Below are 25,655 nucleotides of genomic sequence, written 5' to 3' on the forward strand. Positions count from 1 at the left end.
GCAGCACAAATACCTAAAATGCTTCAGTGTTGAATAAACAGAAGTAGATTTATATTCCAAACTACTTGATAGGATCAACAAAGGCTGTGTCTGTTTATCCCTTGGGAAAAAGAAGCATTAGTTGAAATGTCCCCTTGCCTTGTGAGGGGTAGTACACAGAAAAACATTTCCAAGTGATCCACCACCTTCTCTTCAAAGAACAGGACATGTAGCTAGGATGCAAGAGTAAAGGTCAACTTTCCTGAACATAAACATTAGATCAATATTAAACCTGCACATTAAGTATCAGTGTTTCAAAGGAATATTTACTGCCAACCTTTTATTGTAAGGTATAAGAAATTTTCACTGCTTCTTCCTCATTAATATTTAGTGAAATGTCTTTGAGATGGTAATTTCTTGAGGTGCCTTATTCATTTATAAGGTATGAGTATAACCAGGGGACTTCAGAAATTCCTGTTCCCACAGACTTTGGAAATTACCAGTGTTGCTATTGAAATGTGGGAAATGGTCCTCATCTCTCCCAGAGAGATTCTTTAGCATTTTCAGGATGAGATTGCAGATGATGCAGCAGCTGTGGGAGGAATGCCCTGGAGCAAAAAAATGGTGGAGCCTGATCTGTTTATTTAAGAAGAAAATAAGCACAATTTCTTTCTGGTAGATGAAACATGAGATTATGGGAGACATAAACAAGAACATAAACAAGCTTTAGACTTAAACCAGATAAGGGTACATCAAAAGTAACACTAATATTTGTCAATAATGCAAATGAGTAGCTATGGAAACACACACAAAAAAAGGAAAACCTCTCATGAGGTTCTTGGTTTACATCTAGGAAGCATCCAGAAGGCCTGTCTGGAAGATAAACTTCAGTCAAGATGATGGTTTTGAGTCAAGACATTGTGCTCAGTTGAATGATGGGTAGAAGTTATGGCATGTGATTTGTTTATTTTCCCCTTCCACAGATGACAATCCAAGAAGTCATGACTGAGAATGAAACTGAGGGTGCTCTGAGGCTGACCTATGAACAAAACAAAAACTTCTCCTTTTCCATCAGTAGAAAAAAAGACCAGCAAGGGTAAAAGGGTCATTCTGAGCACTATAAAAATGTCATTAGGCCACTGGTTTCCATGGAATACAGTTATTGTATTCATCACCAAATCACTGTTGAAATGGGTAACAAAACTTGGATAAAGTGAGTAGTCACACCAAACACTCTGTAAACCTCAGGGAGTTTCTGAAGGGCAGCAGACAGATTCTTCCCCTCCCAGCTTGGGACCTGTCTCTGCCTGCCCACACAGAATCCCAGTAGCAGACAGTGAAAGAGTCATAAAACTCTAGGCCTGGACCAGACAAGTACTTAAAAATATAACTTAACTTGACATAAATATTTAAATCTTATTAAATTGTCTTGGCACAGTTGAAACTTGTAAAATTATGTTGACTTGGTTTTCTAAGTTGGTGTCAGTATGGCTGTACCTGCACAAGATTGTAGGCTTTTAAGGGTGTTTAGAGGTGTGATATTTTAAGCCTTGGGGTATTTCATATACTTCTTAAGTTTCTAGCAAAAGACCTTTGCACTGAAAAGTCTTGTAAGTTCTGTTAAAATCTGTAATCATTGTAAATTCTAAGTTTATAAACCGTGACAGTGTTTGCAAAGTCAGATTCCAAAATGCATTTCTCATTTTTAAAAAGCCGATGAATTTGCTATGGCAAAATGATTTCTGGCTCATGTTGTGTGAATGTATCAAAAACTGGGAGCTGGATATGTGTTCAGTGGCAGGTGCTGCCATTTTAACTCTAAAAGCTGTGGCAGACTCGGATGAACTAACTCAGATGAACTTGTGCTGCCAGCAAGAGTGGATTTTGTAAAATATTGTTGAACAAGAAAACATTTCTTCCCTTTAGTGAAGAGTTGAATATAAAAGCACTCCAGACTCATCCCTTCTTTCTACAGTACTTCCCCTGTGCAGCACAACTGTCTTCTAAGGTAACTATCTGCAAGTAATCCCTTGCATACATCACTGCAAAGTAGACTTGTCTAATGTGTTAGGAGTCAAGCTGCTTCATTTCTAGTACTAGTACCTCTAACATTTTTTTATTATTGAGGATGTTCCTGTTTTTAAAGATGTCAACAATTCCAGTCTTTCCTTTTTCTTTTTTTTCTTTTTTTAATTTAATGGGAACTTGAAAAGGTAAATTATGATATGAGTGAAGCAAAAGGCAAACTCTACATCAGGATGGAAAAAAGGGATTTCAACGTTTCAGCAAAGCTAACTTTGACTGGAAGCAGCTACACCAATGCCATTGAGGTGGCACAGAGCATGGCCCAGGTTGGTACCATCCACTGCTAGCAGGGGCAGGCTGTGACAGGAGGGCACTCAGGGGGTGGCTGCCAAGCAGGGAAGGACAAATGCAGCTCCTGCTGTGTGAGGTGTTCTGCCCTTGATTTCTCCAGTAGCATGAGCAAACATTGGACTGTGGATTACTTTGAGTTTATATTTGTTTGCTCCTATAGATGGAGCACTCATATAGGATTTATAGGAAATAAGAAAAATTATGTGCTACAAACTGAACCAGTTTTTGTAATGCAGGTACCACACATCTCTTTCTCTAAATAAGAAAAGACATCACAAATACCTATTGTTTGTGCTATCTGCTGGATTTATTTTGTAATAGTAGGACTCTTGATGGTTTATTCTGTGAGATAAAAGAAAATCAAACTGAATAACAATCAAAGACTGTTGTAAAGGGAATACTCAGCTGTTTATGTATGTTCCATTATTTGCAAAGACAATTTTCTGTAGAAATGAAGACAAATAGAAATGAATAGTTTCTTGTACAAGAGCAGTGGGCTTAGAGTATCATTGTACTAGACCTTTAAAAACACATTCCTACAGACCCCATAGGACTTTGGGGTACCAAAATTACACTCAGATTTTACCTTCTCAGAGAAACTGGGGTTTAATGTTTGTCCTCTTTTAATTTTAGTTAAAAATTCTTCCAAGGCAACTTGTGTTTATGACAATTTACCAAAAAGGCAACAGAACTCATCTGCTGAGGCACATTGCCCTGTGGGATGGCAAAGAGATGAAGCTAACAGGCACTTACACTGGACTCTTCCCAAAGCTGCCTGGAGGCCATGGCATTCAGGGTAGGTTTCTCAAGTCTTTTACAAGTGTTGAAAGCAGACTGTAAAATAAACTACATAAATCTGATTTCAAAATGCATGTCCAAAGGGTTTCAATCCTGGTTTCAATTTAGGTCTTCTAAGGTCTTATTTGCTTTAAATTCTTTATAAGTCTGGCTGTTAGAAATATCCACTTGAGAATTCTCTTTCTGCTTTGTAAATATGGAACATAAAATTTGAGTACTGGGTGCTGGAGGGAGCACTGGTCACACTGGCTGCTACCTTGAGGTGTTAAACCTTTATGTTGAGACTTGATGATGTGAAAATAGAGAAGATAACTGCACTTACCTGTTAGAGTGCTGTAAGCTGTTCCTCTTCCAGGGTAAGGCCATCTCAGTTTCACACAGATTATTTCCCTGGTGGTTGTTGCTGAAGTTGCTCTGGGTGTAGCTGTCAGTCTTTTGCAGGTAACCACTGTTCTGCTGGTCAATAGAGAGAGGATTCTGTTCTCACATTTCCTCATGTTGAGCACACATCAGCACACTGAATTCCCTGTGGCTGCTGGGTAGGGGTGTGTGTGTGAGCAGAGACCACATTTTCCTGGGAGCCAAGGGATGTCCTGCTGCTTGTGGGAAAATGTCCTGGGAAGGGTCATGATTCCTGGTGGGAAATGTTGTTTGTTTTCCTTGTAGTGGAACTCCTCCATCCTCTCTCCATCCCTTTTCCACGGCATGCTTGGGCCAACTTATATGTGAAACATTCAGCACGCAGTCACCAGGATGTCCTTACTGTCATTTGGAACGAGAAGGACAAGGTACAGTGGCCCAGAGCAAATAAATGTCAGGAGGGTATCAAGAGGGTTTTTTTTTGGTTTTTTGTGGGTTTTTTTTGTTTGTTTGTTTGGTTTTTTTTGTGTTTTTTTGTTTGTTTGTTTGTTTGTTTTTTAATTAAAAAAGGCACTAAGCAAGCCAGGGAACTTGACTGTAAGGCAAACTGTCCCCCTTCTTGGATGTATAAAAAGTTCTGCCTGTGAAAGCTGAGTAGCTGATATTCTTGTAGGAAGTATTTTCAGGCCATAGGATTTTTTTGTTTGCAGTAACTCCACACCTTGCTGCTTAACCAAAGATAATGAAATGCATCAGCTTCAAAGCACTGGGTGAGGGCCTCTGAGAGTAAGTGGGAAGAATAGCACAAATGTCATGCCTAAAGCAGCTTATGGACAAAGAAATAAAATCTAGGACAAGTGAGCAAGTGTGAGCATCAGTTGAGATTGAGAAGGATGAAGAACTCGTTGCATGAGTATAATACTGGGTTTACCCACACAGAAGAGGACACATACCTTGCTTAGCATTTTCAGCTTTATTGATTCAGTCAAAGCTCTTTTGTTTTTCATTCTTTCACTCTCCTCCTTATTAGCAAGACTTACAAATGTGGAACAGTTGTAACCAGTCTCTGTTTTCATAAAGTAAGTCATCACTATTTTTTAAAAATATAAAAAGTGAAAAAAAAAAGAACTTGGAGAACATAGGGTAGGTTGATTTCCAGATGTAGTTAATTTGGGACACTTTCCTGACTTGCTGCTAACTGTGCTGTCTTTATATGTACATCTGAAATGCAACAACTTGGCTGAGTATTACATTATTTTCTGAATAATGGAAAGATAGAAGACAATGTATAAAGTATGCTACCACACATAAATGTGCCTGCAAAGAGCACAGAATTTTTTGATTTCTTTAATAAATGTTAAAATTCCAAAATTTACTTTAGCAGTTGTACAGAATATATTTTTTTACTACTTCTTAAATTACCACAACTATTAAAATCCCACCACTATCTAAATTACCCCAAAAATATTTTGCTCTGAAAAACATAGCAGAATTTAGTTCCTGATGAAGCAAATGCTTTTTCTTGGGCTTTAACTTTGCAAGCCAGGTCCAATGATTCTGTGGCAGTGCAGCCTGCAGTGCCTAAAGATGAGATCAAAATTAAGCTTCAACAAACTTAAGCATTGTTCATTATTCTAGTCAAATACAGAGAGTAGTTCTGCTTTGAATTCAAGCAGCAAAAATTGTTCTAATTTTACCATTAATTTGCCTCACTTCTTCAGAAAGGACTTTACTGTGCATGTAATTAATCTGAGGACAAGGTAGAGGGAAATCTGACTGGGTGCATGTTTGAGGTCAGTATGTGAGAGGTGTTTCATTTCACAAGTTCCTTTCCATCTGTGGAGCAGATATCAGTGTCATCCTCTCTGAAGATTGGAAGGCACCGGACAAGCTACAGAGCCACTGTTGCCCACCCATTTAATTACACTCTGAAGGAACTGGAGGTGCATTCCCTGTCAGAAAGAAGGGGCAGAAAGTACAACCAGCAGGTGAGATCATGAGGCTGGGCTGCAAAACTCACAGCTGTGATACTGCATTGACTGTGAGTGTGCCTTTCACCCCTGAGAACTGCAGAACCACCAATCATCCTGAAAAATGTAGAGAGCACTGAGTTCTGTTATCTCCTTGGGTCCAAACCAGCAGCATTGTTTCCTAGCCAACAGTCTTGCACTTTTAGTATTGACTCATTTTGGATGGGAGGAACCCAGAAGTGCCCAGGAACTTGCCAAGCAATGAAAATGAGGCAATTTTTGTCCATAAACCAATGAACAAACTTCTATTGTGCACATACAAGAAAAACAAAACAAAAAACCCCCAACCTTTACAATAAAACCAAACCAGAAACCCTTTGATACCCCTGTGAAGAAAATGTAAATTTTTACATTGTATAGGAAATTGCAACACAAATGTAAAAATGTGCAAGACTAGAAAGGCTTTAAACTATAGTTTTGAAATGCACTTGCAAAGCATATATAGGGAAAAAGAGGAGGAACAACTCCACAAATCATCCTTCCAGATCAAATGCTACAGTACAATTTCTGCCTGACAATGCACAATACTCAGTATGGTTCCAGAACCATATTCAGAGGAATAAATTCTCTTGTAGTGTCATTACTGCAGTTGTGCCATTGGTTGCTTGGCATGACAGACCCCAGGAGCTTCCAGAGAGGGTGACAAAGCCTTGCATGGCCTTGGCTGTAGAAGTGCAGCTTCCCTGGGTTTGTCTCAGACCTGGAGCTTCCAGAGCACTGAGTTCCACAGTCTGGACACGGCTCTGTGGCAGCTTTCACAGTGGCTCTGTTTGCCTCCATTTCATGGGGATCACTCTGCTGGTTCTAGTTTGCTGCTGGACAAATCCTTCTCTGCTTTCAGCTGCAGGTCTCAGGGAATGCTGGGCAGGCTGCTCAGCTCCAGCTGGGGCTGGAGGATAAATCCAAGATGGACATCACTGCCTGGGGTGGCTGTGTGACACTCTCTGCAGGCCAGGTATGAGTTTTACATGCTGTGGAAGGGATGAGTGTGGCTGAATTTCTGTGTTTGATCCTTGATTTTTTTTCTGTACTTGTTACCATATGAAAGCCTTGAAGTAAACCTTTTTGTGTCTCAGAGGAAGAAAAATAAATGCTGTGAAAAATTCTGTTTCATGATGCCAGACATGGTTGCAGTTGGACTGCAGCTTTCCCTCAGGACAGAGCTGTCAGCCCCTTATGTTTCCTGGCAGAGCCTGAAGCAGGGTTTATGGGTACAGACCATCCAGGGTTCTCACAGGGTGTGTTTCTGTCCAGGAAACCCACTGCCCAAGGATATACTGAACACTTTTTAAAAAAATTACTTATATGTGTCAATTTTTTCCACTTTTCCAGCTTCAGAGAATATTAAGCATGGACCACCTGCACGCATGTGGATCTCTAGAGCAAAGACCAACATTGTTTAATGAATACCTAGACCTGAACTGGGATGACAAAAAATTCAAACACAATTTCACATATGCGGTAAGAGAAGGCAGTTGTATCTGTTGACTCACCAGTTTTGTGGAAGCTGTTCTCAGTAAATGAGGAATTATTCTGGATTTAGATGTAATGTTGAGTGGATTTTAAGAAGAGTATCATTATTTTGCTTTACCTCTTACATTTTTCTCTACACAGGAAGAAAGCTAAATGGAGCATGGTTAAGAAAGAAAGGGTTCTTCCAAACTAGAGGCCTCACCTGTGCCCTAAATTTGCAAAACTTGTAGGATGGGGACTGGTAACAAGGCTGATAGGCCAAAACATTGTCAAATGGAAATGTTCTGGAAATGTTACATTAAAATCCTGAAACTACTGGAATAACAAAACCAGCCCAGGGATGGGATGAGTGGGCTCCAAGGAGTGTCTAAGATCTTGCTGTCATCTTTTAACTTTGTTTTCTTGGTTCATTGCAGAGAAATCAACTCTTGTATCCTGATAAGTTTCAGTTAGAAGCTGTTCTGGAAAATATTTTCCTGACCCCATGTGCCAAACAGAAGATTCTGGGTAAAATAGAAACAAACTACTACTCTTGCCTGGATTACTATTCGAGCTTTAAGTTCTGTGACCTTCCAAATGTAAGTCTGACTTAAACACACTGAACCTATTTCAGTTTAAATGTAATTACTCATTTGGAAACTTAGTTTTCCTCAGCTGCAACTCTTCAGAAGACTTACCATACTTCTGTAGGTTAAATAAATAAACAGTGTCATTTGATGGACTGAGACAGACCGGTTCTGTTTGCTACTATAGTGTATTCTATAGGTCCTTTTATGGTTGTAAACTCTCACTTCCTCCATGTTCTTTCTTTCCTGTTCCTCTTTCAGAGGTATCTTAATTTTATGTTTCTGGAGAATACCAAAACAGGCTCATAAGTCATCAAAAAGGAGACTAGAGAGGAGTAAAAGTGTTTTCCTTCCCCTGTGGGTAAACATCTCTGGTTTTTATGATTGCTGTGCTGGTAGTGATGGATTTTTGAACCATAATGTAACCTTATTTTTCTATTACACACATAAAGTGAAGGCCCACCCATGATCTTCCTTAGGTGCATGCTGGTCCTCACAGCTGCTTGTAGACACTCACACAGAACTTGGAACCTGCAATAAATGTCTCTCTCCAGTCCCCAGTGGCTGAAACACATCTTGGCTTCCTTATTTAGTGTCAGAGCAGCTCATGCTCTGTTAACAACAGGAAAACTTTTTCCCAGACCAAGGTGTGCTAGAACCTGTTTACAATGCAAAGGATGTATATACCTGTCACTCCAAAAGCAGGTACCTCTGTACTTTTGGATCATTCTCTTCAAAGGTATCATGGTTTAAGCCTAGCTGGAAATTAAGCACCACAGCCACTCATTCAACCCCCTCTCTCCCTACCCTTTCCCTGTGGAATGGGGAGGACAATCAAAAGTAAAACTTGTATGTAGAGATAAGAACAGTTTAACAATTGAAACCAAAGTAAAATACAATAATAATAGTTACTACTAGTAGTGAAAAGGAAAAAAAACCTAAATGAAGTGATGCACAAAAGAATTGCTCATCACTCTCTGCCCAAAGCCAGACCCCCCTTCCCAAACCCAGGTTTGCCCCTTCCAGGTAACTCCCCCCAGCTGATGTCCTGGACATTATGTTCTGTGGGGTGGAAAATCCCTTTGGCCATGTTGGGCCATCTGTCCCAGGTGGGTTTTTGTGCACCTCCTCACTGGCACAGCAGGAGAGACACACACACACACACAAAAGTCCTTGACTCAGGATAAACAACTGAGCAAAACCAAAACATCAGTGTGTAACCAACCCCATTCCCATTCCAAATCCCAAACTGTACCAGCTGTTGAGAAGAAATTAACTCTATCCCAGTAGAAACAGGACAGTATTCACCTCAGTTCCCATGTATCCCCAGCTTTATCAAAATCTCTGGCTAGAGTAGCTGAGAAGTGTAGGAGGAAAAAAACATTGGACATTTTAACAAGACATAGTTCTGCAGCTGTTGCTCTGGTCTTGGGGTGTAGTCACTGAAATGCTTTGTTAGAGCACAGAAACTGAAGATGTAATGAAGACAGTGCTGTGAGGAGCAGGGAGGTGTGCTGGTTTCTGAAACAAGTTCTGTTTGTGGTGTAATTTAATGAGAATGCTGCCACTGTACAACTTCTTGCTACACAAAGCAGAGTCCATTTGTTTGGAAGAATTTGGAAGCTTTAACACCTTTTTTGTGCATACATAGGTAATTGTTTTATCTGGAAAGCACCAGCTCAACAAAGATGACATCATTTTGCAGTCAGAGGGCAGATTCCACCTTGCTGATCATGGGAGAGATGAGGGGTTGATTGGAATATCCATAAAGAATCAGAGCACTGCTGATGTGAAGAACTATTCTCTGGAAATTGAAGTGAGTTTCTATTTTATTTTACTGGCACTGGGGTTTGGTTTTCAAAGGCCTGCTGCCATCTATTTCCCAAGGAGATCAGGTGCAGGCAGTGACTGTAAAACAGCAGGCAGCAAAACACTCCTGGTTTCTGTAGTGCTCTCTAAAGGAGCAGTTGGGCAGCTCCATGCGGTGTGACCGACAGACAAAGGAAGGCACCGACAGGAGTTCTCTGTAGAGCTGTCTCAAATAAAGCAAGTGTGTTTCTAGTGGAGTGTGTCAATTTTAAGAGGCACAAAACAGCTCATATGATGCTCATTCTGAGACAAATCTCTTCTTTTTCTCTCTCCTCCCCCCAGTTTTGCATTTGCTTTTAATTTCCTGTGAAATTAAAATGGTGGAGAGACAGATGGAGACAATGGAGTGAGGCAAAAAAACTAACGGGGTTGGGACCATCCAAACTCTTCATTAGTAGGAATGTAGGTAGTCAGGCACTAACTGAGACAATAGATCATCCCTTAACAAAATTATGATGATGATTTAATCAGTAACAAATACTAAATTATTTTTCCATTCCTCTCTCTTTAGAGAGGAGGGAGATAAAATGAGTATCAGCTGCTCTGCATGAGCTTGCTTCATTCTGTGCTTTGGAATAAATGGCACAAATCAGCAGCTTCACAGAGAACTGACTGGGACATTATGTTTCTTTCATTGCTTCCATTAAAATTTTGTCCACAAGTCTTGTGCTATCCAATCATTCAGCTCCTGGGCCAATCACTCCTGTGCTTGTGCCTCTCTCAGTGAAACTTCTGCATAGTGCACAAGCATGGGGAAACATTTCCCTCACCACTTATCCTTTTGTGGGAAGCACTGATATTTGAGCACCATCTCTGAATGATCATTAATTCTGTGTGGTGGCTTTGAATAAATGTTTTTCCTTTATGGCTGCAGTTAAAAGCCTTCGAAGATATTTGGCTAGGCCTGACAGGAACTGCTGCTTCCTCATCTGCCCAGAGCCAAATCCTGGTGGAGGGAATTATTGATCAGAAAGAGAAAGTAAAAGTAGCTGCTTCAAAAGGAAAGGAGTGTTTTCAGTACTACATGGGGTATCTGCAAGGTATGTACCTCACTGACCATGCTCTCAGCCACAGGACTTTGTTTTAGGTCATCCTGCAAACACAGACACCAGGGAGCTGGACTTGATGATCCTGCTGGGTCCTTTCCAATCTGCAACTCCCAGTGTCACTGCTCTGAACAGACAGGAAGAAAGTTGTGTCTCTAGCACTGAGCTACTAATTTCATTCAAGCTATGGTCTTTCAGATAAAGAAAAGCTGAAGTTTAAAATTTGTTACAAAGCTCTCTGTGTGGGACACATTTTTGTACTATTAGAATAGATGGTAACAAAAGATAGAATTAATTTCATCTTGATTTAACCATCTTAAACTTTTGTGCATTGAGATAATCATTGGATTCCAAATTCAATAAAGGAAATGAGAGAGGCACCTCCAGAGACAGACTGTACCACATGCTGTATGAACTGGGATGTGTGCAATCACTGCCTGCAGGGGACTGAATCACAGCAGTCAGCTCTGACTGACAACAGGGAGGAAAAAAGGCTGTTGTTTCAAGTTATGCCTGAAATTTAGATGAGTAAAGTGAGCTGCAAGAGGTGAGGCTCATCCACATTTCAGCTGCAGTTAGAGTTGGGTGCAAACCAAATAGGTTTGGTGGTATCCCAGTTGTCTCAAACTCATGTTGCTGACAATCCCAGCCCTAGTTTCACTTATGGATTTGTTATTCCACACTTCTGCATGGGAGTTTCTCTCAGGTTCATGTCCTCACCTGTATGTGCTATGATGTTTTGGAGATTAGGACCATTAGTTTGTGAATCACTGAAGTCAGAAGTTTGTAGAAATGACTCAACTCATTTCTCTCAACCCAGATTCTACGTGTCCCCTGCCAACCACTTGTTTATGCTCATTAGTGCTTCTGTAGAAACGACTTGTGTGTGGTGGGTGGAACTGACAGGCTTTCATTTAAGGGCTGAGCAGTTTTGAAACATCTGCAACAAAGGACACTAAAGTGAGGACTAAAGTAGAAAAAAAGGCCTTGCAAACCAGTATGACCGAGAGATTTAGATTTACATTAATCCGGTGCTTCCTTTGCAGTAGCAAATCTGTCTATGTAATTCATTAACAAGCACACAGAAGAGATCAAATCCTGACACTGATCTAATTGTCTCTTGTTTATCTCTTCTGTTTTGTTTTAGTTTTTTCCTCCACACCTAACACACTCAAGCTCTGATTAATCACCTAAGTAATTACAAACTGGCTTTGAAACAATGTCTGTCAATGTCGTTCCTGTAAATGAAGGTTCTTTTTTCATTCCTTAAGGGGATTTGGAAGAAGGAGTGGAAATCAGTGCTTGTTCTGATGGGAAACAGATGGCTGCCATTAACACCTATCTCAGCATCAATGGTAAAAGGCAGGAAAACGTGGGACAAGTAACTCTGGCAGCTGCTAACGGAAGCTTGAGTTTTCTGGCCCGTGGATGTGCGGATCCAGTTCTTAAGGCTGAGGTGAGACCCTTGAGTGGCTGTTAACTGCAGCGTGATTTTCCCAGAATTTTATTTGTTATTTTGATGGAGCACCTTCCATGCATGCGAGTTTAGTGAGTAACCAGGCAAAATTATGCTATGTTTTAATTATTTTCACGTTGATGTGAGAAGTTACCACGGTGAGAACTAAGAAATTCAGCCGTGCCTAGAGATAGAAAATACAGGACCCTCTTCTAACGGTGGATCCTCTGAGGAGGGTAAGTAAATCAAGTGAGAGCAGCAGTAACTGCTCAGCCTGTTGGTTACAAAACTAATGATCAGAATCCTGAACGTACTTTCACTTTTAGTATGGCAGGGTTTCACATACTCTCTACTTGGGGAAGGCTTTTTACCGTTTGCCTTTTCTGTTCTCTTGTCTGCATTGAATAATGCAGAAGTAGTTTCTCCTAAGAAATGTGAGGCCACTGTGGGTGTTTGCCGGCCTTTAAACTAGTACAAACTTTAAATTATTTGGATCTAGCACAAGCAATTTTAAGTAATGAATTCAACTCCTCACAGAACAAGTTTAATGAAATTGGGAGCCTTTTGAAAGCCACACTGAGTGAGAAGATAAAGAAGTTTGATGGATACCTGTGGAGATTCAGGAGATCAGTAAGTATCTGTACATGATCTGTGAAAACACCATGAAGTGTTCATGCAGTGTTAGTTAAACATCATGATATTGCCTGCAGCTGTTTTGTTTTGCTCATACACTTCAGTGATTACTCCTGTGCTGACCTGTACACAGAGACAAAAAGCGTTTAATGGTGGAGATCGTGTATCTCTGCACCAACCCTGCAGAGTCAGAATTGCCTCGCAATGAAGTCAAAACCTTGCTTGAGATCACTGTGTTTTTAAATTGCTTCTTTTTTGGAACCCCTGTAGGTGCAGCATGTTGGTTTCCTGTCTGAAGCAGCTGGCTGGCCTTCAATGGCCTTGCAAAGGGCAGCAGGATTCCTGCACAGCGGGGCTACAGCTGTCACCCAGGTGTGGAAACAAAGTGGAATTGGGCACATTCTGAGAAGCAGGATCCCACTTTACCTGGAGAAAATTCAAGATGTCGTCCAGCAAATGCAGAATGAATTACAAAGTAAGCAAAACAGTGCAAAACAAGAAGAGGTACAATGTCAGTGCAGGTCAAACCAAACTTCAGTGCAAACTATAAAACATACTGGATAACACAAAGGTTTCTATTTTGATCTAGCAAGAAGTGCTGAGCTTGGCTCTTAGTGTACAGAGTGGGAGCCTTGATGCAATAAGCTCTAAGAAGGCTCTCTGTGACCACCTTTCTAATGAAATCAGTGGTGAGGCTCTTTCTTGGTCACAGGAGGCTGGGTTCAATTGGATGAGAAGAGAGTCCTTAATTCCTAAGCTGAAGTATTTCTGCTAACAGTTCCCTGGCAAGCCTTTCCTCCCAAAGGGCTGTTCATATCCCTCCTTGAGTTTTTAATGCTTGTACTAATTGGATTTCACTTGATCTGTTTTTTTCCAAGCCTATCCAGTAGCCACTAATTCACTGTTCAGCTGGACTGTGGCCCATACTGAAACCTTTGAGAAATGTGGTCAGCTGGAATTAGCTGTGAGAACCTTCAGTTCTCACAAGGGTAAAACCTCACTTAGCCCTAGGCTATTCCCTCTCAGAAGTTGAATTTGGTTGATATACCATGCTTGAAATCAGCTGTGACCAAACTGTCCCGTTGCTCAGCAGCAATGTATTTCGAAGGGGTCAGGGTCAGAGCTGAATGGCTCTTTCAGTTCACAGCTGTGCAGCGTGCCTGACTGCCATGGAAACACAGCAGCCTCTTGTGCTTTTCTGTGCTCCCCCTTCACTTCTGCTGCAAGTTGGGTGGAAGCAAACAAGCAAACAGCCCCTTTGTACCAAACCAGCTAAGGTTTGTCTCATTAATGTGCTTGCTTCAGAGCCATTAGCAACTCTGAAAGACGCCTACTATGATGTAACCTTGAAGCCGCTGGATGAAGTCTGGAAAGAGAAGACAGAAGAGCATATGAAGAAAATCCTGGCTTTCTTACCCAAGATTGTAAAAGATGTGTGGCTAATGAAACCAATTCAGATGGCACTAAAGGTTGTGAAAGCAGGCTTGGATATGGTTGGTATAACTCTGTTCTCCATTTCCAATTCAAGGCCTACAAATTTAAGTCTCAGCTTTGAACTATGGATACACAAAAATAGTTAACCATTTTTATTTATGGAAATAGTGCAGTTGTCTTTCCACATAATAAGCTTGTGCACAGCTGATTTACTGTTCTTGCAGTATTTGTCCTGCTTTGAAAGAGTACTTTTCCAGCTAGAAGAGAGGTTGTTTTACTAATTCTGGTTGAAATCACAGCAGCAGTAATCTGTCATTCATGTAGATTTTACTTTTCTTACATAGAGAGGAGGAATTGTGATTCCAATAAACAAGTGTACAAATATATCTAGGCTCTTCTAGTTGAAATGAAAAGCATAAAAGATATATCATGAGGCTACTTTATATTATTAAAGATACCAGTCCTTTCTAAACTACTGAAGCACATTAACTTAGTGAAGCATTGCTACACTTTAAGTCATGTTATTTAGGAGGAATATATTTCTGTCCACTGGTGTTGTGACTAGAGTCTGTCTCTGGATATTATTAACCTCTACATGACAAGATGCTGTCAGACAGGAGGCAAATGCAAGAGGCACTGAAGTAGTATTTTGCATTTCTTGATTTAAAACTCATTTGCAAGTACTGACCCTGCCCTGAAGTCACACTGAAATTGCTTTTCCAACCTGTGACTCTCCAACAGGCCACCCAGCAGGTGCTCAGGTGGGCAGAGGCCACGTTCTCCAGAGCTGTGAGCAAGATCCGGAAGCCCTTGCTGCACCTGTACAGTTTTTCACCCAGGTAACCGATGGCTCTGCAGGATCCCTGCTCTGGGCAGTGCTCTAAAAGGATGTGTGCATAGTTACTCTTCCTGTCAGTGTGCAGCTGAGGGTTCTGGACAGCCACCCAGCCACTCTTTGCTTTGGTCACATCACATCCAAATGTTTATTTCTGTTGGCTGCCAGACCCACTGATTTGAAGGGAGCTACTGGGCAGCAGGCAGGGTGTCAGTAACTGGTAACTGGCCTGAGGGGACCTGGGGAAGTGCAGCTCCTGACCAGAGGAGGGTTGTGTTTTGTTGTTCTAACCAGACTACAGTTCTTATGAATATTTCACTTCAACATTTCTAATAATAAAACAACAGCATTTAATCAGTTCAGCAGATAAGGGGTGTTCTCTTTGTATTCTACAGGAACTGTTCAGTGGCAGGAAAGCTGCCAGTGCTACCTAAAGCAGACCTGTCCCTGCAGCTGGCAAATGTTACCACTTACCTCATTGGAGAAAAACTAATGAGGCCTCTGCAAGACCTCTATAATCTCAACATCCTTGCAGAGTACTATAGAATCAAAAGGAGGATGATGGAGAGCCCCTTTGAATGTAAGCCCTTCCAAAGTGCTGCTTTGTTTTGTACCTGGGTCTATGTCCACTGTATAGTACTGTATTCTAAAAATTGTATCTGGAATAGGAGTTTACATAGAGATGGTCACTAATTAATAATTTTCTTATCAACTTACATATAGTCTTTCTTGTAAGATAGTGATGATATGTATAAGATCAACACTCTGGGCAAAGCTGGCATGCAGTAACACTGCTCTACTTAATATTCATGCAAATTTTGTAACTCTACACCTCCTACTCTGGAGACTGAAACAGCAGGTGGTATTTATCTGCCTAATCCATATGCTCTTGTGAGCTGATACTATGGTTCACTGCCACTCTCACCTGCTGGCTCTGTGTCCTTGGCACAAAGGCTTGGAAACTGGTGACTTCACCTCTGCTGCCTCTAGGATGAGCAAGCTCAGCCCTACCAAAGCTTCATCCACAGTACTGCCTGTAAAAGTATTGCTAAATGCTAAAGGAATGCACTAATAGTCCTAACTGTCCCTTAGAGACAATGGCTTTTCCAGAAATCCCTTTGTAATGGTTTCCTCCCAGTACAGAGAGACCCAACAAAGGCCTGTGAAAGCAGCTCCTAGTGACCCAATAATCTGAGTCATCTATCAGCAGTGTTTCCTGGATTGCAGCTGTTTGATGCACTGATTTGGAAGGGTCATTTTTGGAGACAATTTTTGAGAATTAATATTCATGTGTTTTCTCCATAAGAATGTATAATGTGTGTTTATAAATATGACTGTCAAGTAGTACAATGACAAATCAAGATGAGCTCTGAATCCCAGTTCAAGTTTATCAGAGTTTTATGGTACTCAGGTAAATCTATAACAAAATATGAATCATTAAATTGTTTTGTTTCTGAGAAAAGTCTTTTTGCAGAGCAACTACATTGTAACTAATTAAAATGTAAGTGTAGTAATGTCACTGTAATAATAAGTTGAGAAATTATTTTAAGAGTATGACAGCAAGAAGCTGTGTGTTGCAGTATGTGCAGCATTTACTGCTCTGTGGAAAACTCACTGATGTTTCTTCTGAAATACCATTCTCCAGATCATGCTATGATAGTTGGGAGCAAGCATCTTGTGACTTTTGATGGAAAAATGTATGATTTGGCATCAAAGTGCAGTGTTCTTCTTGCCAAGGATTTTGTTCACAGTGCTTTCACTATAATACTAAATGAGGAAACTAGGAACTCAAGATCACTGTATGTGGAGATGAATCAGACTGTGATCACCATCTACCCACGACTAAAGGTAGGAAGATCAAGTCAAACATTTTTTATTTTTGGCAAAAATTTTCTTCAGCTGACAAAAAAAGTTTTTAAAATATTAATGCTCAAAATATAGATCAGAAGCACTCTCAGCCAATGGCTTTAAAGTAACAGCTTCTTAAAAAGAAAATACCTCTCCAAAACAAAACCAGTTTACCTCAAGAGCTGCCTCTTTGCTCTCTGTATATGACAGAAACTTCTCAACTTTTCTCTGACATGGTCTAAGAGAATGGCACTGAGAGGGAGACTTTGTGCTTTTTGCTCTTGCAGAAGTTTAACACTACCCTGTTCTTATTCCCTTAATTCTGGGCTAAGTTGGCCTCATTGCACCTGCAAATCCACTGTGCTTGCCTGTGACTGAACTTTCCCTGTGACAGGTGTGAAACTGCATTTTCATTTAAAACAGATATCCAAGATGTATAACTTCTCCTTTACGGAAGAGAACTGCCAAGTCCTGGATCAATCCCTTGAAAACAGTACCATGAATTCGAGGCAAGGAATCAACAAAATAGAAGTATCTGATCAGAAAGGAGTTTCTGTCTCTTGTGACTTTCAGTATGATCTCTGTACTGTCACTCTGGCTGGGTGGCACCATGGTGAGCATCAATCATGCAGCTGTTGTCAGCTGTTAGTCATTTTGCTATCTCTCTAAATTATCTGTATTACTGGTAGTACCAGCATCTGTGCTTTCACTTTTTTTTTCCCCCTCTTCATTTATAGACACCCTGGAAATGGCCCTAGGCATTTCCAGTAATTGCCAAATAGAGCATGGAATGCACCATTCCAGGGAGAAGAGCAAGTTGATTCAATGCTATAAGGCAGACAGAAATCAGAGGCAGAGGTACTGCAGTCAGCCCAGCCCCAAAATGTCACTGAAATCTGCTCTAGAGCAGGCTTAGCATGTCAGACCTGCAAGACAACTACAGAGGGAGGCCCAAAACCTCACAGAGTTTTTGGTATACTTGGAATGCATTCATGTAGCATCCATGTAGCCTACATTATTCTAAAATTCACCCTCCACAGATCAGCAGAGAATGGATGTGATGCTGTGATGTGCTCAGGAGCCCATGAGCAGCTGAGACTCGAGATGGCAATGCAGGCTGGGCAGCTTCCCCTCTTCCACAAGAGAGTTGAACCTGCTGGACAGAATAATCAGAGCCCAGAGACAGCTGCTGTAATAGTCCTGCACCTACCCTGACAATTCCTATTTTACTCCATTTCAATTTTCTCCCAGGTGTTTCAGCTGGGCTTTTTGGTACCAATGATAATGAAGCTGGGAATGAATGGATGGTGCCTAATGGTTCCTTCACTGACAACGTGAAAGAATTCACGCAGAGCTGGCAGGTAAGGAGCTGAGGGGCTCCTGTGTGCAGGGCTGCTGCCAGAGGGCACTGTCTGACACGCTGGGCTGCCTTACATGAGCCAGAGCTCCAGAGTGAAAACAGCAGCACACTCCATTGTTTTGCTGTGTCTAACCAGGGAAAAGGTTGCACATACTTGCTAAAAACTTTTCAAGAAATCCCTATAAACAGGCATTGAATATTTTTGGCCTAGGTGGTAAGGTAAAACATAGAGGTGGCTGTTGCTGATTTTAGAAGAAACTGATATTGGAGCTAAGTATCTTTGATGTTTTCCTCCTTAGAGCACCTTTTCCTGGAATGCAAGGACAGGTGCTACTAGGTCTGGGCCAAATCTGTACGTTCATCACTGAAGTTTTCTTTAGAGCTGTTAGTTCTAGCTGGGTATGTTAAGCCTCTTAATTTTCTTTGTTCTCATGCTTTACATCTCATCAATAAACAAAACTTTAGAAACAAATCTGTAAGTATTTGAAAGTAAATTTGTTCTCCATCCCCACAGCACTAAGTAGTCAGACCTTTCTGGAAGGTTACCTGCTGCTGTCAGTTACTGACTTGCATAAAAAGACTCCTGTAACTGCCATAAATAAATGTTGTAACAATTTTATACCAGTACCATTATAGCTCTGCTTAATTAATGTATTCTGTCATCAGCTGCAAATCCTCTAAATAAACAAATGTGCAGTTGTACAGAACCATTTGTGAGTGCAACCTACCAAGAAAAGTAGCCTTAACATGCTCTCAAGCCATGTTGACAGGATGCTCTAAAGCCCTTCCAAATCTAATTTTAAGAATCTATTACCAAAAAGAAAAGGAACCAGCATCTTACTACCACAAAGATTTTGTGACTCTTCCATCTATCCTGTCTCACAGATGTCTGAGTTCTGGAAGCAGAAATCTCATTTTCAGTCAGTACCTTACTGTAAAACAGAGAATTGCTTCATGTATCTTCTTGCTGTTGCAGAAATACAGTTAATGAGCTTGCAGCCTATGTTTATGTTAATAATGGGGCAGGATCCCAATGTGACTGACCATAGGCACGATTTTCTTTATTGCTACAAATATTAACTTCTAATATACTCATAAAAATGCAAAATTCCCCAGAGACATTGAACAAAAGAATCAGTTAAAAGCAATAAATAAGAAACTTAGGTTGATACAGAAGTAGGGCAGTCCCGAGTGCCCTTTAGGGGCACTATTGATTGGAAGGGCTCACACTGAACTGTGAACTCTGCAGCTTGTTCCCAGGAGCTTTATCACAGCCTTTGGCATGCACTGACCTTGCAAAGGACGTCAGCAGAGCTCCACCATCACAGGGCCAAGGCTGCACAACAGGAAGGGACAGTGTCTGACTCCTGCAGGATGAGGGTTAGCACAGTGTAAACTGCCAGTTCATTTTCCTTAGGAAGTAAAGTAACTACAGTTTACACTTGCTTCAAGAACTTCTTGGTGGTGTGGTTTTATTGTTCTTTTTTTTAAAGCCACCTTTACCTATGAATAATCCAGCAAGGGTATGAAGCTTTTCTTTTCTCCATGAGAAAGATCTAGTAAAAGCATAACTTTGACCTGTCAGATCTATATAAAAGAGAACTAGCCAACTACCTGCTATGTCAGCAACTACACACCAAAATCCTTCAGTGGATAACAGAATCAATAGCAAAAGGAAACAAGATCTAATCTGTGAGGTGCCTCTCAATATTAATGAACAATAAACATTAGAGCAGGGTACTGAGCTGCCCATATTGCCCTTCAAACCAGCTCACACTGGAAATCTGAAGAACTCATCCTACCCTGATGTGCAAAAAAACCCCAAAATACACCAACTTCAGTAATTCTGTTTTCCCAGGTGAATAAGTGCAGTCTTGTACAGAAGAAAGAGAAGCCATGCCCAATTACAGCTAAGCAAAACATCTGCAAAGTGTTCTTTGAAGAACCACATTCACTTCTTAGGAACTGCTTCAAAGTAGTAAGTAGAACTTCAGCCAGAAGCACTGTCTTAATTATGTGTCATACTTCCAAGGAGGTCACATAACCATTGCAAGCATATAGAAGTTTAGTTGCAGAGAACTTTAGAAGTAATCAAAACAGCAATCCAGACAGAAAAGGTGCTTTTATCATCATAAATATAAATGGAGTTTTTTGACATCCACAGAGTAGTGGCATGACTGCATTGCTCTTTAGGATACAGGTCTAGAATTTGGAAACAGAAATAACCTCCTCACCATTAGGAAGGAAATAAAGGTTGATGAATGGTCCTAACCAGGCAGGGGGGAGGGGACACAACCCAAACCTCTGGGTTTTCCTGCACGTCCCCCCTAACCCCTCCCTTTGTGCCCAGGTGGAGCCCGAGCCATTCTACACCATGTGCACACAGGACACCTGTGACTCCCCGGCCTTGGGGGCTGCCTGCAGCTTAGCAGCAGCTTTTGTTCATCTGTGCAACCGGAATTTTGTCCCTGTGGAAATCCCTCCACAGTGGTAAGTGTCATTTCTTTTACCACCCTGAATATTCTGACTGCATTGCTCCAGTACTTACATGTCTGTGACGCAAGAACACATGAGAAAATAAAACTAATTACCTGATTTCTTACCCATTAAGGAACGGACCAGTATTTGCAGATGGGTTTGTTGGCCATAAAATAAAAGCCTAGAATAAGAACACTCACTGTAAGTGCATCACATCACACTCCCACACACTGAAACAGTGTTGGGTGTCAGTATCTGCCTGAGCTGTTCAGGTCACTCAGCTCTTAAGCAGTGGATGATCAGGACATTTCTGGGCAGCATCTTGTAGGCAGCAAGTGGTTTTAGCTCCAGCAGTTACAAAAACTCTTCAACATATAAATATGAAATACTGAGACAAATTTTGTTAAATCTGAGTTGACAGAATATTCAGTTGAAAATAAAGTTTTAGAATAGCTTGGTAGCTGAATGATTGCAGTCAGTGTGTGCTGCTAGTTTGCCTTATCCCATTTCTGAGGAAAAGGATTGGAATGAAGGTGGACCACAAGCTCAGTTAATGAGAACATGCAAATAAAGAAGCAAAATACATTGGGGACATACACATGAATCACCATACTGAAGACAAGAAATACTTTTTATCTATTTAGCTTATTTTATATATCCAGTTTTGGACACCATGTTTTACTTAAATTGTGAACCAGTTGAGAACAGTCCTGGGGAAAAAATTGAAGGGTTGAGGAAAGACAAGAGTTAAATCTCTAAACATGTAAACACTCTAAAGAGAAGGAAGTTGAACAGACCAAACTAAGGGAGAATTAGGTTTGACACAGTGAAAGAGTCTGGTTGGGTTACTCACACACAATAACTGATAACCAGCAACAGTCATGACAGCAAAACAGAAAGTGGCTGTCAGCAGAAACAACCTCTGCACTATTTCCTAGAAATTCATGCTTGTCAAGGATCTTCCACTGAAATAGCTGAACTACTCAGCCCTCATAAACTTTAGAAATAATGCTGCCCTTTTCCTCCTAAATGTGAATTTATCAAACATGAGAGAACCTTACATCTCTATTTCGGTTTAGCGATCTAAGATAAAACCGCATCTAAAATGCTGGAGTACTTTCCCCACAGTGTTTTGATGTCATAAATATATCTGATGCTATTTTCCCTTCAGAGATTTTTTTGTATTTCACTGTAATGAGAGCTTGCATTACATGTGATTTGTACTTACTTATCACTTACCTGGAGTTCATCTCTTCTTCATTTCAGCTTGAGCCAGTTCTGAATGGCAGATAGCAGCCCTGAAGATGGAAGAACCCTTTCAGCACCCAAACCAGAACAGTTATTTTAGGCAGACAAGCTAGAGGCAAGAACGGGGAGAGAACAGTAGAAGTGTGACTGCATTAGTGTTAACTGTGAATATAGTGAAGTATATATGGTATAAAAGGAAAGATTTCCACCCAGAACCCCTGAGGGCAAGAGGAATTATTTCAGTATATTGACAAGAAACTATAATCAACCAGAAGAAATCTGACAGGAAAGTATCAGTTACTTTAAAAAAATTCTCCCATTCAGTGGCAAAATTGCCTCTCCACAAGCCTTGAACCATAGCACAAATACACTGAAAAGCTGAGAAAAGCTCTCTTCCAGCTCAGATTAGTACAAGTGGACTACTTTGTAAAAGTAGCATCATCAGCTTAGAATCAGCAGAGCTGCTGACTTCTTTTTTCTCCAGAAATGAAACTCCACTGTTCAGCAGTTCTGGAGAAAGTTATCTATCTTTTCCAGGGAAGTGCTCCAACACACAAGAAGGCTAAGATAGAAATAAGATGGGTAAATAATGGAAAGCAGTTAATATTTTTTTCATTTTTATGCTGGTTGATTTTTCTCTCATTTAACAGTGTGTACATTAATAAGAAACAGCCTTCTTGGTTTCTGTGCACCAGTTTCACATTTTCCCTTTGTGTCTTTAGAAACCCCTTGGCAGCAGTCAGTTGATGTGTTGGGAAAAGGTGACCAATATCTACCCTACCCATGAAGTAATTTTAGGGTGTTATTGCTGCTGTTGTGTGAGTGTCTCACACATGATGAATCCCTTTCTGTGTTGTAGGGCACTTGATTTAAAAATTGCATCACCTTTCTCCACACAGTGCCTGGAATGCCGCTATTCCTTGGTGAAAGGTAACGCCGCAAATGCAATGTTTGCATAATATGCAAATATTGAAATAATGGTGTTTGGTACTATGACATCATGCTAATAAACATTTGACTGCTTATTTTTACGCTGGAGTACATTTTTATTGATTATTTGTAACAACAAAGTTGCACTGACCTCTGCAGAGAGTTGGCAGTGGCTGGGTTTGGCTCACAGAAAAAGCAAGCAGCTGCCTCTTATCTCGTGTGTGCTGCTTGCAGCTGCACTCGCTTTCTGAACACTTACTCTCTAGCTTGGTACAAATGAAAACATGATTCCTACACCAGTCAGGAAAAAATCCTGCAATTTTTAGGATTCCCACACACATCAGATGCTAGAAATCAAATCTTCCTCTGTAATAATTTTATACCTGCACCCTTGTAAAAAGCCAAAATAGTAATAAATATTTCTGGAAGCTACAGAATATTTATACCAGTTACTGATTAAAAAAAACACATAATTTTCTCCCCAGTCACTGAATGTCACTTCACCCCCCCAGCTAAGCACAGCAAGAATCTCTGAAAAATGTCCTGTGGTGACAGTTTCAGAAACAAAAAAAAATATCAGCAAGTAGAGGAAAAGATTGAGAAAAGCTCAGTCAGCAATACAGAAATACAGGAATTTAACTAAATGCTAACTGCTGATAACAACACTGAGCTGGCTGCAGACACCAGATCTCTAAAAGCTGCATATAACTTATCACTGGTAATAAAGAAGCCATTTAACTACCAATAAACATTTTTAACTGCAGCCATGTCACTCAGTCCAGTTGTTTGGTATCTCTGAGCTGTTCCTAGGTTCTGCACATGCACAGTTCCTGTCTAGATACTCTTCAGAGTCAGGAACTTGTACAGGCCCTGGACACATCTCAAACCCTGAAGATCAGCAGGAGCCAGACCCAGCCCACTCCAACCCTAGAGCCACAGGCCAGCTGGAAACCCTGCTGACCCCTGGGCTGGGCTGGACTCCCTGCTGACCCCTGGGCTGGGCTGGACTCCCTGCTGACCCAGGGCACTTGCCTGCACACAGGGCATGTATGAGACACCACCGGAACTGAGCAGGGCTAACAGAGCCACCAGCAGGGGTGAGAGAAGAAGAAAAGAAAAAAAAACCTCCAAAAGACCCCACACTTAAATGAAGTGTTCAGGTCATGTTCATAATTGGAGTTTAGCACTGATTTATAGCTGTCATGAATAAAACCTTATCTCCATGTTTCTGCACTGGCAGCTGTGCCTCTCCTCCCTGTCTGACTCTGCTGTTAATGCAAAGACAAGGGCTCTGTCACACCTGTTCACCAAATACTTGCCACAAACACAGCAGTGTCACAGGCCATGAGGTTCTTCAACTGTGTAAACCTTTTCATGAACTACTTAAACCATCCATCCAGACTGTTTTTAAGTATGCCTTATTTGCTGCATGGTAATGTCTCATCTGGGGAATTAAAAAATGGAGCCCACACATCACCCTCCTGCCTAACAGAGGAGAGAGAGATGGCAGCCCCTATCAGCAAACACAACAGCAGAGACAGGGGGTTGGGGAAGCCCCTTCAAGGCGTCCCTGGAGGGAGGGACAGCAGTGTCTGGGCAGGGCAGTGTGCCAGCTCCACACCAAACAGCCCTCGGGCCAACTGAGACACCTTTGTGATTTCTCATGGATGAGAACCTCTGGAGAAGAATCACCTTGGAAAGGTTTGACTGAAGCATTTATCAGATCAATCCATCAGCTTCAGTACTTCAAAACTGGCTTTTATCTCTGCACTAGGCCTGGCTTTACCAGGAGTAACCTTTCAGTAGATAACTACTGGCAACACTGCACATTATTGAACACCTGGACTGAAGTAATCCAAACTATGCACTGCATAGCTCAGGGGTCTCCCCACCACACCACACCCAGGAATTCTGCCTGTAACTGCTGCTGTGAGGGCACTTGGAACACACCTGCCCACAGCAGCTGTCCCTGCAGAGCACACACAGCTTCAGTGCTGCTTCCCAGTGCAGCTTTAGTGCTTACAACTCACCTCCAAGATGTTCTTCATAGAGAACCCCACAATCTATAAAGGTCACAGAATTTCTGCATATTACACCAACCCCAAAACAGATGTAACAAGAGCTCAGCTTTGACCTCCTCCTCAACACAGGGCTACAGAAGCCCCTTATCCTGTAACTCCTCAGTTACATATTCTGCTATGTAACAACAACAAAAATCACAAGCTCGTGTTCTAACTGCAGAATTTGAGACACAAGGTGAGGAAAAGGGAGAATTCCCAGTACCCAGTAGAGCCCCACAATGCCTTACCCAGAAGCAAGGCCCTTCAGCCCAGCCTTAAAACAGCCACCATCAGCCTCTCATTAGGTGAAGTACAACAGAGCTGGGAGTCAAAGCAATCTCCAGCAGCCTATTGGTTTAGAAATACAACACTCACCCTGCCTAAAAGTGTCTTTTGCTTTGAACTCCTAGGAAAATAATTTTTAATATGAACTAGTTACCAGCCAATATGGGAGTCACATGAATTATTTCTAAAGGCTACAGCACTCCACAAACAGACTTTTTCCAGAATTACAAACAAGAAATAAACCCAGACTGCCAAAAGTCTTTATCTTTGTATGTCTTGGCATTTCATCAGCAGGATCTCAAAAGCACAGGACTTCCACTATCCAACTGCCTGTGATGTGGTCTGGTTTGGAACACCAAACTCAACTCTGGAATTGCACTCTGAAATCCAGTCCTTAGTCTGCAAAGAACTCAAATCTTTAAAGGGTGCTAGTTAGTTTCCACATGTTTTGAAAACCTAGTCCCACAATTATAAAATTTAATTACTACCATTTGATTTTCATCTTAAATTATAGAACATTCAATCAGAGAGGCTCTTCTCTTCCAATATGCATTCCTAATTAACATAACTCTATTGCTGGACAATACAGTC

General features: G+C 41.1%; 1 protein-coding gene across 1 annotated transcript in view; it reads left to right on the top strand.

Annotated features, from left to right (window-relative positions):
• The window catches only part of LOC143695376 (uncharacterized), a 73,764-nt gene extending 50,879 nt beyond the window's left edge, over nt 1–22,885 (top strand). The window contains exons 48-70 of the mRNA XM_077187049.1: nt 963–1,075; nt 1,906–1,987; nt 2,193–2,330; nt 2,989–3,151; nt 3,820–3,941; nt 5,361–5,501; nt 6,385–6,498; nt 6,876–7,004; nt 7,418–7,594; nt 9,234–9,398; nt 10,326–10,491; nt 11,769–11,953; nt 12,491–12,583; nt 12,857–13,061; nt 13,892–14,079; nt 14,762–14,859; nt 15,251–15,435; nt 16,501–16,703; nt 17,127–17,316; nt 17,955–18,064; nt 19,922–20,041; nt 20,414–20,553; nt 21,808–22,885. Coding sequence (XP_077043164.1) covers nt 963–1,075; nt 1,906–1,987; nt 2,193–2,330; nt 2,989–3,151; nt 3,820–3,941; nt 5,361–5,501; nt 6,385–6,498; nt 6,876–7,004; nt 7,418–7,594; nt 9,234–9,398; nt 10,326–10,491; nt 11,769–11,953; nt 12,491–12,583; nt 12,857–13,061; nt 13,892–14,079; nt 14,762–14,859; nt 15,251–15,435; nt 16,501–16,703; nt 17,127–17,316; nt 17,955–18,064; nt 19,922–20,041; nt 20,414–20,553; nt 21,808–21,823 — 3,243 coding nt within the window. The 3' untranslated portion in view covers nt 21,824–22,885. The remainder of the gene's footprint in view (nt 1–962; nt 1,076–1,905; nt 1,988–2,192; nt 2,331–2,988; nt 3,152–3,819; nt 3,942–5,360; nt 5,502–6,384; nt 6,499–6,875; nt 7,005–7,417; nt 7,595–9,233; nt 9,399–10,325; nt 10,492–11,768; nt 11,954–12,490; nt 12,584–12,856; nt 13,062–13,891; nt 14,080–14,761; nt 14,860–15,250; nt 15,436–16,500; nt 16,704–17,126; nt 17,317–17,954; nt 18,065–19,921; nt 20,042–20,413; nt 20,554–21,807) is intronic.
• The last annotated feature ends 2,770 nt before the right edge of the window (nt 22,886–25,655 follow it).

The sequence above is a fragment of the Agelaius phoeniceus genome, chromosome 16 (genome assembly GCF_051311805.1).
Source record: "Agelaius phoeniceus isolate bAgePho1 chromosome 16, bAgePho1.hap1, whole genome shotgun sequence".
Classification (NCBI taxonomy): Eukaryota; Metazoa; Chordata; class Aves; order Passeriformes; family Icteridae; genus Agelaius; species Agelaius phoeniceus.